We start from the raw sequence: 14,180 nt of genomic DNA, 5'->3' as shown, positions 1-14,180 counted from the left end.
TCAGGTATGGTCAGGTATGGTCAGGTATGGCCAGGTGTATCTATCCTACCTGCCTATTCCTCCCCCGGTGCTGTCTGGTTGGTACTGTAAGGTGAGTATGGTCAGGTATGGTCAGGTATGGTCAGGTATGGCCAGGTGTATCTATCCTACCTGCCTATTCCTCCCCCGGTGCTGTCTAGTTGGTACTGTAAGGTGAGTATGGTCAGGTGTGGTCAGGTGTATCTATCCTACCTGCCTATTCCTCCCCTGGTGCTGTCTGGTTGGTACTGTAAGGTGAGTATGGTCAGGTATGGCCAGGTGTATCTATCCTACCTGCCTATTCCTCCCCTGGTGCTGTCTAGTTGGTACTGTAAGGTGAGTATGGTCAGGTGTATCCAGGTGTATCTATCCTACCTGCAGTATTCCTCCCCCGGTGCTGTCTGGTTGGTACTGTAAGGTGAGTATGGTCAGGTATGGCCAGGTGTATCTATCCTACCTGCCTATTCCTCCCCTGGTGCTGTCTAGTTGGTACTGTAAGGTGAGTATGGTCAGGTGTGGTCAGGTGTATCTATCCTACCTGCAGTATTCCTCCCCTGGTGCTGTCTGGTTGGTACTGTAAGTTGAGTATGGTCAGGTGTATCTATCCTACCTGCAGTATTCCTCCCCCGGTGCTGTCTAGTTGGTACTGTAAGGTGAGTATGGCCAGGTGTATCTATCCTACCTGCAGTATTCCTCCCCTGGTGCTGTCTAGTTGGTACTGTAAGGTGAGTATGGTCAGGTGTATCCAGGTGTATCTATCCTACCTGCAGTATTCCTCCCCTGGTGCTGTCTAGTTGGTACTGTAAGGTGAGTATGGTCAGGTATGGCCAGGTGTATCTATCCTACCTGCCTATTCCTCCCCCGGTGCTGTCTGGTTGGTACTGTAAGGTGAGTATGGTCAGGTGTATCCAGGTGTATCTATCCTACCTGCAGTATTCCTCCCCTGGTGCTGTCTAATTGGTACTGTAAGGTGAGTATGGTCAGGTGTATCTGTCCTACCTGCCTATTCCTCCCCCGGTGCTGTCTAGTTGGTACTGTAAGGTGAGTATGGTCAGGTGTATCTGTCCTACCTGCCTATTCCTCCCCCGGTGCTGTCTGGATGGTACTGTAAGGTGAGTATGGCCAGGTGTATCTATCCTACCTGCAGTATTCCTCCCCTGGTGCTGTCTAGTTGGTACTGTAAGGTGAGTATGGTCAGGTGTGGTCAGGTGTATCTATCCTACCTGCAGTATTCCTCCCCTGGTGCTGTCTGGTTGGTACTGTAAGTTGAGTATGGTCAGGTGTATCTATCCTACCTGCAGTATTCCTCCCCTGGTGCTGTCTGGTTGGTACTGTAAGGTGAGTATGGTCAGGTGTGGTCAGGTGTATCTATCCTACCTGCAGTATTCCTCCCCTGGTGCTGTCTGGTTGGTACTGTAAGTTGAGTATGGTCAGGTGTATCTATCCTACCTGCAGTATTCCTCCCCCGGTGCTGTCTAGTTGGTACTGTAAGGTGAGTATGGCCAGGTGTATCTATCCTACCTGCAGTATTCCTCCCCTGGTGCTGTCTAGTTGGTACTGTAAGGTGAGTATGGTCAGGTCTATCCAGGTGTATCTATCCTACCTGCAGTATTCCTCCCCTGGTGCTGTCTAGTTGGTACTGTAAGGTGAGTATGGTCAGGTATGGCCAGGTGTATCTATCCTACCTGCCTATTCCTCCCCCGGTGCTGTCTGGTTGGTACTGTAAGGTGAGTATGGTCAGGTGTATCCAGGTGTATCTATCCTACCTGCAGTATTCCTCCCCTGGTGCTGTCTAGTTGGTACTGTAAGGTGAGTATGGTCAGATGTATCTGTCCTACCTGCCTATTCCTCCCCCGGTGCTGTCTAGTTGGTACTGTAAGGTGAGTATGGTCAGGTGTATCTGTCCTACCTGCCTATTCCTCCCCCGGTGCTGTCTGGATGGTACTGTAAGGTGAGTATGGTCAGGTATGGTCAGGTATGGCCAGGTGTATCTATCCTACCTGCCTATTCCTCCCCCGGTGCTGTCTGGTTGGTACTGTAAGGTGAGTATGGCCAGGTGTATCTATCCTACCTGCAGTATTCCTCCCCTGGTGCTGTCTAGTTGGTACTGTAAGGTGAGTATGGTCAGGTATGGCCAGGTGTATCTATCCTACCTGCAGTATTCCTCCCCTGGTGCTGTTTAGTTGGTACTGTAAGGTGAGTATGGCCAGGTGTATCTATCCTACCTGCAGTATTCCTCCCCTGGTGCTGTCTGGTTGGTACTGTAAGGTGAGTATGGCCAGGTGTATCTATCCTACCTGCAGTATTCCTCCCCTGGTGCTGTCTAGTTGGTACTGTAAGGTGAGTATGGTCAGGTATGGTCAGGTATATCTATCCTACCTGCCTATTCCTCCCCCGGTGCTGTCTGGTTGGTACTGTAAGGTGAGTATGGCCAGGTGTATCTATCCTACCTGCAGTATTCCTCCCCTGGTGCTGTCTAGTTGGTACTGTAAGGTGAGTATGGTCAGGTGTATCTGTCCTACCTGCCTATTCCTCCCCCGGTGCTGTCTAGTTGGTACTGTAAGGTGAGTATGGTCAGGTGTATCTGTCCTACCTGCCTATTCCTCCCCCGGTGCTGTCTGGATGGTACTGTAAGGTGAGTATGGCCAGGTGTATCTATCCTACCTGCAGTATTCCTCCCCTGGTGCTGTCTAGTTGGTACTGTAAGGTGAGTATGGTCAGGTGTGGTCAGGTGTATCTATCCTACCTGCAGTATTCCTCCCCTGGTGCTGTCTGGTTGGTACTGTAAGTTGAGTATGGTCAGGTGTATCTATCCTACCTGCAGTATTCCTCCCCCGGTGCTGTCTAGTTGGTACTGTAAGGTGAGTATGGCCAGGTGTATCTATCCTACCTGCAGTATTCCTCCCCTGGTGCTGTCTAGTTGGTACTGTAAGGTGAGTATGGTCAGGTCTATCCAGGTGTATCTATCCTACCTGCAGTATTCCTCCCCTGGTGCTGTCTAGTTGGTACTGTAAGGTGAGTATGGTCAGGTATGGCCAGGTGTATCTATCCTACCTGCCTATTCCTCCCCCGGTGCTGTCTGGTTGGTACTGTAAGGTGAGTATGGTCAGGTGTATCCAGGTGTATCTATCCTACCTGCAGTATTCCTCCCCTGGTGCTGTCTAGTTGGTACTGTAAGGTGAGTATGGTCAGATGTATCTGTCCTACCTGCCTATTCCTCCCCCGGTGCTGTCTAGTTGGTACTGTAAGGTGAGTATGGTCAGGTGTATCTGTCCTACCTGCCTATTCCTCCCCCGGTGCTGTCTGGATGGTACTGTAAGGTGAGTATGGTCAGGTATGGTCAGGTATGGCCAGGTGTATCTATCGTACCTGCCTATTCCTCCCCCGGTGCTGTCTGGTTGGTACTGTAAGGTGAGTATGGCCAGGTGTATCTATCCTACCTGCAGTATTCCTCCCCTGGTGCTGTCTAGTTGGTACTGTAAGGTGAGTATGGTCAGGTATGGCCAGGTGTATCTATCCTACCTGCAGTATTCCTCCCCTGGTGCTGTCTAGTTGGTACTGTAAGGTGAGTATGGCCAGGTGTATCTATCCTACCTGCAGTATTCCTCCCCTGGTGCTGTCTGGTTGGTACTGTAAGGTGAGTATGGTCAGGTATGGTCAGGTATATCTATCCTACCTGCCTATTCCTCCCCCGGTGCTGTCTGGTTGGTACTGTAAGGTGAGTATGGTCAGGTATGGTCAGGTGTATCTATCCTACCTGCCTATTCCTCCCCCGGTGCTGTCTAGTTGGTACTGTAAGGTGAGTATGGTCAGGTATGGTCAGGTATGGTCAGGTGTATCTATCCTACCTGCAGTATTCCTCCCCTGGTGCTGTCTAGTTGGTACTGTAAGGTGAGTATGGCCAGGTGTATCTATCCTACCTGCAGTATTCCTCCCCCGGTGCTGTCTGGTTGGTACTGTAAGGTGAGTATGGTCAGGTATGGTCAGGTATGGTCAGGTATGGCCAGGTGTATCTATCCTACCTGCCTATTCCTCCCCCGGTGCTGTCTGGTTGGTACTGTAAGGTGAGTATGGTCAGGTATGGTCAGGTATGGTCAGGTATGGCCAGGTGTATCTATCCTACCTGCCTATTCCTCCCCCGGTGCTGTCTAGTTGGTACTGTAAGGTGAGTATGGTCAGGTGTGGTCAGGTGTTTCTATCCTACCTGCCTATTCCTCCCCTGGTGCTGTCTGGTTGGTACTGTAAGGTGAGTATGGTCAGGTATGGCCAGGTGTATCTATCCTACCTGCCTATTCCTCCCCTGGTGCTGTCTAGTTGGTACTGTAAGGTGAGTATGGTCAGGTGTGGTCAGGTGTATCTATCCTACCTGCAGTATTCCTCCCCCGGTGCTGTCTGGTTGGTACTGTAAGGTGAGTATGGTCAGGTATGGCCAGGTGTATCTATTCTACCTGCCTATTCCTCCCCTGGTGCTGTCTAGTTGGTACTGTAAGGTGAGTATGGTCAGGTGTGGTCAGGTGTATCTATCCTACCTGCAGTATTCCTCCCCTGGTGCTGTCTGGTTGGTACTGTAAGTTGAGTATGGTCAGGTGTATCTATCCTACCTGCAGTATTCCTCCCCTGGTGCTGTCTGGTTGGTACTGTAAGGTGAGTATGGCCAGGTGTATCTATCCTACCTGCAGTATTCCTCCCCTGGTGCTGTCTGGTTGGTACTGTAAGGTGAGTATGGTCAGGTGTATCCAGGTGTATCTATCCTACCTGCAGTATTCCTCCCCTGGTGCTGTCTAGTTGGTACTGTAAGGTGAGTATGGTCAGGTGTATCCAGGTGTATCTATCCTACCTGCAGTATTCCTCCCCTGGTGCTGTCTAGTTGGTACTGTAAGGTGAGTATGGTCAGGTATGGCCAGGTGTATCTATCCTACCTGCCTATTCCTCCCCCGGTGCTGTCTGGTTGGTACTGTAAGGTGAGTATGGTCAGGTATGGTCAGGTATGGTCAGGTGTATCTATCCTACCTGCAGTATTCCTCCCCTGGTGCTGTCTAGTTGGTACTGTAAGGTGAGTATGGCCAGGTATATCTATCCTACCTGCAGTATTCCTCCCCTGGTGCTGTCTGGTTGGTACTGTAAGGTGAGTATGGTCAGGTGTATCTGTCCTACCTGCAGTATACCTCCCCCGGTGCTGTCTAGTTGGTACTGTAAGTTGAGTATGGTCAGGTATGGTCAGGTGTATCTATCCTACCTGCAGTATTCCTCCCCTGGTGCTGTCTGGTTGGTACTGTAAGGTGAGTATGGTCAGGTGTATCCAGGTGTATCTATCCTACCTGCAGTATTCCTCCCCTGGTGCTGTCTAGTTGGTACTGTAAGGTGAGTATGGTCAGGTATGGTCAGGTATGGTCAGGTGTATCTATCCTACCTGCAGTATTCCTCCCCCGGTGCTGTCTAGTTGGTACTGTAAGGTGAGTATGGTCAGGTATGGTCAGGTATGGTCAGGTGTATCTATCCTACCTGCAGTATTCCTCCCCCGGTGCTGTCTGGTTGGTACTGTAAGGTGAGTATGGTCAGGTGTATCCAGGTGTATCTATCCTACCTGCCTATTCCTCCCCTGGTGCTGTCTGGTTGGTACTGTAAGGTGAGTATGGTCAGGTATGGTCAGGTATGGTCAGGTGTATCTATCCTACCTGCAGTATTCCTCCCCCGGTGCTGTCTAGTTGGTACTGTAAGGTGAGTATGGTCAGGTATGGTCAGGTGTATCTATCCTACCTGCAGTATTCCTCCCCTGGTGCTGTCTAGTTGGTACTGTAAGTTGAGTATGGTCAGGTGTATCCAGGTGTATCTATCCTACCTGCAGTATTCCTCCCCCGGTGCTGTCTGGTTGGTACTGTAAGGTGAGTATGGTCAGGTATGGTCAGGTATGGTCAGGTGTACCTGTCCTACCTGCAGTATTCCTCCCCTGGTGCTGTCTAGTTGGTACTGTAAGGTGAGTATGGCCAGGTGTATCTATCCTACCTGCAGTATTCCTCCCCCGGTGCTGTCTGGTTGGTACTGTAAGGTGAGTATGGTCAGGTATGGTCAGGTATGGTCAGGTATGGCCAGGTGTATCTATCCTACCTGCCTATTCCTCCCCCGGTGCTGTCTGGTTGGTACTGTAAGGTGAGTATGGTCAGGTATGGTCAGGTATGGTCAGGTATGGCCAGGTGTATCTATCCTACCTGCCTATTCCTCCCCCGGTGCTGTCTAGTTGGTACTGTAAGGTGAGTATGGTCAGGTGTGGTCAGGTGTATCTATCCTACCTGCCTATTCCTCCCCTGGTGCTGTCTGGTTGGTACTGTAAGGTGAGTATGGTCAGGTATGGCCAGGTGTATCTATCCTACCTGCCTATTCCTCCCCTGGTGCTGTCTAGTTGGTACTGTAAGGTGAGTATGGTCAGGTGTGGTCAGGTGTATCTATCCTACCTGCAGTATTCCTCCCCCGGTGCTGTCTGGTTGGTACTGTAAGGTGAGTATGGTCAGGTATGGCCAGGTGTATCTATCCTACCTGCCTATTCCTCCCCTGGTGCTGTCTAGTTGGTACTGTAAGGTGAGTATGGTCAGGTGTGGTCAGGTGTATCTATCCTACCTGCAGTATTCCTCCCCTGGTGCTGTCTGGTTGGTACTGTAAGTTGAGTATGGTCAGGTGTATCTATCCTACCTGCAGTATTCCTCCCCTGGTGCTGTCTGGTTGGTACTGTAAGGTGAGTATGGCCAGGTGTATCTATCCTACCTGCAGTATTCCTCCCCTGGTGCTGTCTGGTTGGTACTGTAAGGTGAGTATGGTCAGGTGTATCCAGGTGTATCTATCCTACCTGCAGTATTCCTCCCCTGGTGCTGTCTAGTTGGTACTGTAAGGTGAGTATGGTCAGGTGTATCCAGGTGTATCTATCCTACCTGCAGTATTCCTCCCCTGGTGCTGTCTAGTTGGTACTGTAAGGTGAGTATGGTCAGGTATGGCCAGGTGTATCTATCCTACCTGCCTATTCCTCCCCCGGTGCTGTCTGGTTGGTACTGTAAGGTGAGTATGGTCAGGTATGGTCAGGTATGGTCAGGTGTATCTATCCTACCTGCAGTATTCCTCCCCTGGTGCTGTCTAGTTGGTACTGTAAGGTGAGTATGGCCAGGTATATCTATCCTACCTGCAGTATTCCTCCCCTGGTGCTGTCTAGTTGGTACTGTAAGTTGAGTATGGTCAGGTATATCTATCCTACCTGCAGTATTCCTCCCCTGGTGCTGTCTGGTTGGTACTGTAAGGTGAGTATGGTCAGGTGTATCTGTCCTACCTGCAGTATACCTCCCCCGGTAGTGTCTAGTTGGTACTGTAAGTTGAGTATGGTCAGGTATGGTCAGGTGTATCTATCCTACCTGCAGTATTCCTCCCCTGGTGCTGTCTGGTTGGTACTGTAAGGTGAGTATGGTCAGGTGTATCCAGGTGTATCTATCCTACCTGCAGTATTCCTCCCCTGGTGCTGTCTAGTTGGTACTGTAAGGTGAGTATGGTCAGGTATGGTCAGGTATGGTCAGGTGTATCTATCCTACCTGCAGTATTCCTCCCCTGGTGCTGTCTGGTTGGTACTGTAAGGTGAGTATGGTCAGGTGTATCCAGGTGTATCTATCCTACCTGCAGTATTCCTCCCCTGGTGCTGTCTAGTTGGTACTGTAAGTTGAGTATGGTCAGGTATGGTCAGGTGTATCTATCCTACCTGCAGTATTCCTCCCCCGGTGCTGTCTGGTTGGTACTGTAAGGTGAGTATGGTCAGGTATGGTCAGGTGTATCTATCCTACCTGCAGTATTCCTCCCCTGGTGCTGTCTGGTTGGTACTGTAAGGTGAGTATGGTCAGGTGTATCCAGGTGTATCTATCCTACCTGCAGTATTCCTCCCCTGGTGCTGTCTAGTTGGTACTGTAAGGTGAGTATGGTCAGGTATGGTCAGGTGTATCTATCCTACCTGCAGTATTCCTCCCCTGGTGCTGTCTAGTTGGTACTGTAAGTTGAGTATGGTCAGGTGTATCCAGGTGTATCTATCCTACCTGCAGTATTCCTCCCCCGGTGCTGTCTGGTTGGTACTGTAAGGTGAGTATGGTCAGGTATGGTCAGGTATGGTCAGGTGTATCTGTCCTACCTGCAGTATTCCTCCCCTGGTGCTGTCTAGTTGGTACTGTAAGGTGAGTATGGTCAGGTATGGTCAGGTATGGTCAGGTGTATCTGTCCTACCTGCAGTATTCCTCCCCTGGTGCTGTCTAGTTGGTACTGTAAGGTGAGTATGGCCAGGTATATCTATCCTACCTGCAGTATTCCTCCCCTGGTGCTGTCTAGTTGGTACTGTAAGTTGAGTATGGTCAGGTATATCTATCCTACCTGCAGTATTCCTCCCCTGGTGCTGTCTGGTTGGTACTGTAAGGTGAGTATGGTCAGGTGTATCTGTCCTACCTGCAGTATACCTCCCCCGGTAGTGTCTAGTTGGTACTGTAAGTTGAGTATGGTCAGGTATGGTCAGGTGTATCTATCCTACCTGCAGTATTCCTCCCCTGGTGCTGTCTGGTTGGTACTGTAAGGTGAGTATGGTCAGGTGTATCCAGGTGTATCTATCCTACCTGCAGTATTCCTCCCCTGGTGCTGTCTAGTTGGTACTGTAAGGTGAGTATGGTCAGGTATGGTCAGGTATGGTCAGGTGTATCTATCCTACCTGCAGTATTCCTCCCCTGGTGCTGTCTGGTTGGTACTGTAAGGTGAGTATGGTCAGGTGTATCCAGGTGTATCTATCCTACCTGCAGTATTCCTCCCCTGGTGCTGTCTAGTTGGTACTGTAAGTTGAGTATGGTCAGGTATGGTCAGGTGTATCTATCCTACCTGCAGTATTCCTCCCCCGGTGCTGTCTGGTTGGTACTGTAAGGTGAGTATGGTCAGGTATGGTCAGGTGTATCTATCCTACCTGCAGTATTCCTCCCCTGGTGCTGTCTGGTTGGTACTGTAAGGTGAGTATGGTCAGGTGTATCCAGGTGTATCTATCCTACCTGCAGTATTCCTCCCCTGGTGCTGTCTAGTTGGTACTGTAAGGTGAGTATGGTCAGGTATGGTCAGGTGTATCTATCCTACCTGCAGTATTCCTCCCCTGGTGCTGTCTAGTTGGTACTGTAAGTTGAGTATGGTCAGGTGTATCCAGGTGTATCTATCCTACCTGCAGTATTCCTCCCCCGGTGCTGTCTGGTTGGTACTGTAAGGTGAGTATGGTCAGGTATGGTCAGGTATGGTCAGGTGTATCTGTCCTACCTGCAGTATTCCTCCCCTGGTGCTGTCTAGTTGGTACTGTAAGGTGAGTATGGTCAGGTATGGTCAGGTATGGTCAGGTGTATCTGTCCTACCTGCAGTATTCCTCCCCCGGTGCTGTCTAGTTGGTACTGTAAGGTGAGTATGGCCAGGTGTATCTATCCTACCTGCAGTATTCCTCCCCCGGTGCTGTCTGGTTGGTACTGTAAGGTGAGTATGGTCAGATGTATCTATCCTACCTGCAGTATTCCTCCCCTGGTGCTGTCTAGTTGGTACTGTAAGGTGAGTATGGTCAGGTATGGTCAGGTGTATCTATCCTACCTGCAGTATTCCTCCCCCGGTGCTGTCTAGTTGGTACTGTAAGGTGAGTATGGTCAGGTATGGTCAGGTGTATCTATCCTACCTGCAGTATTCCTCCCCCGGTGCTGTCTAGTTGGTACTGTAAGGTGAGTATGGCCAGGTGTATCCAGGTGTATCTATCCTACCTGCAGTATTCCTCCCCTGGTGCTGTCTAGTTGGTACTGTAAGGTGAGTATGGTCAGGTGTATCCAGGTGTATCTATCCTACCTGCAGTATTCCTCCCCTGGTGCTGTCTAGTTGGTACTGTAAGGTGAGTATGGTCAGGTATGGTCAGGTGTATCTATCCTACCTGCAGTATTCCTCCCCTGGTGCTGTCTAGTTGGTACTGTAAGGTGAGTATGGTCAGGTGTATCTATCCTACCTGCCTATTCCTCCCCTGGTGCTGTCTAGTTGGTACTGTAAGTTGAGTATGGTCAGGTATGGCCAGGTGTATCTATCCTACCTGCAGTATTCCTCCCCTGGTGCTGTCTAGTTGGTACTGTAAGTTGAGTATGGTCAGGTATGGTCAGGTGTATCTATCCTACCTGCCTATTCCTCCCCTGGTGCTGTCTAGTTGGTACTGTAAGGTGAGTATGGTCAGGTATGGTCAGGTGTATCTATCCTACCTGCAGTATTCCTCCCCTGGTGCTGTCTAGTTGGTACTGTAAGGTGAGTATGGTCAGGTATGGTCAGGTATGGTCAGGTGTATCTATCCTACCTGCAGTATTCCTCCCCTGGTGCTGTCTAGTTGGTACTGTAAGGTGAGTATGGTCAGGTGTATCCAGGTGTATCTATCCTACCTGCAGTATTCCTCCCCTGGTGCTGTCTAGTTGGTACTGTAAGGTGAGTATGGTCAGGTGTATCTGTCCTACCTGCAGTATTCCTCCCCTGGTGCTGTCTGGTTGGTACTGTAAGGTGAGTATGGTCAGGTGTATCTATCCTACCTGCAGTATTCCTCCCCTGGTGCTGTCTAGTTGGTACTGTAAGGTGAGTATGGTCAGGTATGGTCAGGTATGGTCAGGTGTATCTATCCTACCTGCCTATTCCTCCCCCGGTGCTGTCTAGTTGGTACTGTAAGGTGAGTATGGTCAGGTATGGTCAGGTATGGTCAGGTGTATCTATCCTACCTGCAGTATTCCTCCCCCGGTGCTGTCTGGTTGGTACTGTAAGGTGAGTATGGTCAGATGTATCTATCCTACCTGCAGTATTCCTCCCCCGGTGCTTTCTGGGTGGTGATGGAGGAAGAATGTGGGGAGACCAAGAGCTTTACACAACCAATCCATCACGTTCATCTCCAGCTCTGTACACGCCGGGCTGGAGGCCTGGACCCAACACACAACAACATCATGTTATTCTATCATAAATAGTAATTACAATTATAGTATCACACTACTATAGGATTTCCTGCAGGGGTTTTCTGTAGCAGATGATTGTATCCAAAGTAACTTAATAGATAAAAAAAAACCTCACAAACTTGATGTCACAGTTAATGTGTTGCCAGGAAATATCTTTTAAAAAACGAACATGATATTCGAGTCTTTAAACCAAAAATTGAGTTGGATAATTAAGGGAGTTAATTTTGTGTAGTTCCACACAAAGTGTAAATCAAGTTTGATGTGGTAAGACAGTTACCCAGGTGAATCCGATGTTGTTGATGGCGTCAGCCAACATGTCTCCTAACATGGAGGGCCAGGAGGTCAGGGCTGGATAGTATGCATGCATGTAGGGGCTCTGCCAGTGGACCACCTGTCCAACACACGCACGCACACACACACACACACACACGCACACACACACACACACACACACACACACTCCATCATTAGTGCCATAAAGATACTTTGGGGGACAGAATATCCTTACAAGTTACAGTGAACAATCAATGTTTGATCCACAATGGTCCTGGTAATGTCTCATAGTCACTCGGCAAGAAAAGAAACGTCCTCTCACTGTCAACTGTGTTTATTTTCAGCAAACTTATCATGTGTACATATTTGTATGAACATAACAAGATTCAACAACTGAGACATAAACTGAACAAGTTCCACAGACGTGACTAACAGAAATGGAATAATGTGTCCATGAACAAAGGGGGGTAAAAATCAAAAGTAACAGTCAGTATCTGATGTGGCCACCAGCTGCATTAAGTACTGCAGTGCATCTCCTCATGGACTGCACCAGATTTGCCAGTTCCTGCTGTGAGACTGTACCCCACTCTTCCACCAAGGCACCTGCAAGTTCTCGGACATTTCTGGGGGGGAATGGCCCTAGCCCTCACCCTCCGATCCGGTCCCAGACGTGCTCAATGGGATTGAGATCTGGGCTCTTCACTGGCCATGGCAGAACACTGACATTCCTGTCTTGCAGGAAATCATGCACAGAACGATCAGTATGGCTGGTGGCATTGTCATGCTGGAGGGTGATGTCAGGATGAGCCTGCAGGAAGGGTACCACATGAGGGAGGATGATGTCTTCCCTGTAACGCACAGCGTTGAGATTTCCTGAAATGACAACAAGCTCAGTCCGATGATTCTGTGACACACCGCCCCAGACCATGACGGACCCTCCACCACCAAAGGTGACGTGGTTGCCGGTGATGTCTGGTGAGGACCTGCCTTACAACAGGCCTACAAGATCTCAGTCCAGCCACTCTCAGCCTATTGCGAACAGTCTGAGCACTGATGGAGGGATTGTGCGTTCCTGGTGTAACTCGGGCAGTTGTTGTTGCCATCCTGTACCTGTCCCGCAGGTGTGATGTTCGGATGTACCGATCCTGGACAATCAGCTGTCCGTCCTGTCTCCCTGTAGCACTGTCTTAGGCGTCTCACAGTATGGACAATGCAATTTATTGCCCTGGCCACATCTGCAGTCCTCATGCCTCCTTGCAGCATGCCTAAGGCATGTTCACGCAGATGAGCAGGGACCCTGGGCATCATTCTTTTGGTGTTTTTCAGAGTCAGTAGAAAGGCCTCTTTAGTGTCCTAAGTTTTCATAACTGTGACATTAATAGCCTACGGTCTGTAAGCTGTTAGTGTCTTAACAACCGTTCCACAGGTGCATGTTCATGAATTGTTTATGGTTCATTGAACAAGCATGGGAAACAGTGTTTAAACCCTTTACAATGATCTGTCCAACGTTATTTAGATTTTTACGAATTCTCTTTGAAAGACAGGGTCCTGAAAAAGGGACGTTTCTTTTTTTGCTGAGTTTATCATGTGTGAACATAACGTACCCCAGGCATGATGACCTTCTCTATGTCCCTGAAGATACAGTCCCAGTCCTCCGGGTCAGTGGGGGCGCTGTCTGGCAGCAGCTCTCTCATATAGCCAGGCTTCACCTCTGGGCCTGGGGTCACCTTCCTCTCTCTGATGGTGGTCAGGTACCTAGTGATGTAATCCACCATCTCCTTACCTGGACGACGGACAACACACAACAGTCAGATTACACAATATTAGTTAGCCTATTATATTATATAGGATATCAATCACAAACAATGTTCAACCACTCTTTGAGATCTATAGAAATAGATGTAAGAGGATTAACATCACTGTGTTTTGGTCTTCTTCAGGGTATAACAAAACAACAGACAGATTACACAATATGAGATAGCATATTATATTATATAGGATATCAATCACAAACAATGTTCAACCACTCTTTGAGATCTATAGAAATAGATGTAAGAGGATTAACATCACTGTGTTTTGGTCTTCTTCGGGGTATAACAAAACAACAGACAGATTACACAATATGAGATAGCATATTATACTGAGCAAATATATAAACGCAACATGCAGAAAATGTCAATGATTTTACAGTTGAGTTACAGTTCATATAAGGACTTTTTTCCCCCAAAGGAAATCAGTTCATTTAAATAAATTCATTAGGCCCTAATCTATGGATTTCACATGACAGGGTCTACCCACATGATGAGTGGACCAGCGAGACGTCGGCCCACCCATTTGGGAGCCAGGTCAATCTACTGGGAAACCAGGCCCAGCCAATCAGAATATTTTTTTCCCCCACAAAAGAGCTTTATTACAGTTTCATCAGCTGTCCAGGTGGCTGGTCTCAGACAAACCCACTGTTTCATCAGCTGTCTGGGTGGCTGGTCTCAGACAAACCCACAGTTTCATCAGCTGTCTGGGTGGCTGGTCTCAGACAAACCCACTGTTTCATCAGCTGTCTGGGTGGCTGGTCTCAGACAAACCCACAGTTTCATCATCTGTCTGGGTGGCTGGTCTCAGACAAACCCACAGTTTCATCAGCTGTCTGGGTGGCTGGTCTCAGACAAACCCACAGTTTCATCATCTGTCTGGGTGGCTGGTCTCAGACAAACCCACAGTTTCATCAGCTGTCTGGGTGGCTGGTGTCAGACAAACCCACAGTTTCATCAGCTGTCTGGGTGGCTGGTGTCAGACAAACCCACAGTTTCATCAGCTGTCTGGGTGGCTGGTCTCAGACGATCCTACAGGTGAAGAAGCCGGATGTGGAGGTCCTGGGCTGGCGTGGTTAACGAGGCCGATTGG

General features: G+C 49.2%; 1 protein-coding gene across 1 annotated transcript in view; it reads right to left on the bottom strand.

Moving 5' to 3' along the window:
• Positions 1-13,252, bottom strand: part of LOC118936597 (histidine decarboxylase-like) — a 24,446-nt gene extending 11,194 nt beyond the window's left edge. The window contains exons 1-3 of the mRNA XM_036963391.1: positions 12,884-13,252; positions 11,284-11,397; positions 10,851-10,973 (exon numbers count right to left, since the gene is read on the bottom strand). Of these exons, the coding sequence (XP_036819286.1) occupies positions 10,851-10,973; positions 11,284-11,397; positions 12,884-13,054 (408 nt within the window). The 5' untranslated portion in view covers positions 13,055-13,252. The remainder of the gene's footprint in view (positions 1-10,850; positions 10,974-11,283; positions 11,398-12,883) is intronic.
• Between the last annotated feature and the right edge of the window lie 928 nt (positions 13,253-14,180).

Source organism: Oncorhynchus mykiss, chromosome 26 (genome assembly GCF_013265735.2).
Source record: "Oncorhynchus mykiss isolate Arlee chromosome 26, USDA_OmykA_1.1, whole genome shotgun sequence".
NCBI classification, from domain to species: domain Eukaryota; kingdom Metazoa; phylum Chordata; class Actinopteri; order Salmoniformes; family Salmonidae; genus Oncorhynchus; species Oncorhynchus mykiss.
Note: the sequence above shows the minus strand (reverse complement) of the source record. Positions and strands in the feature narration are given on the sequence as shown.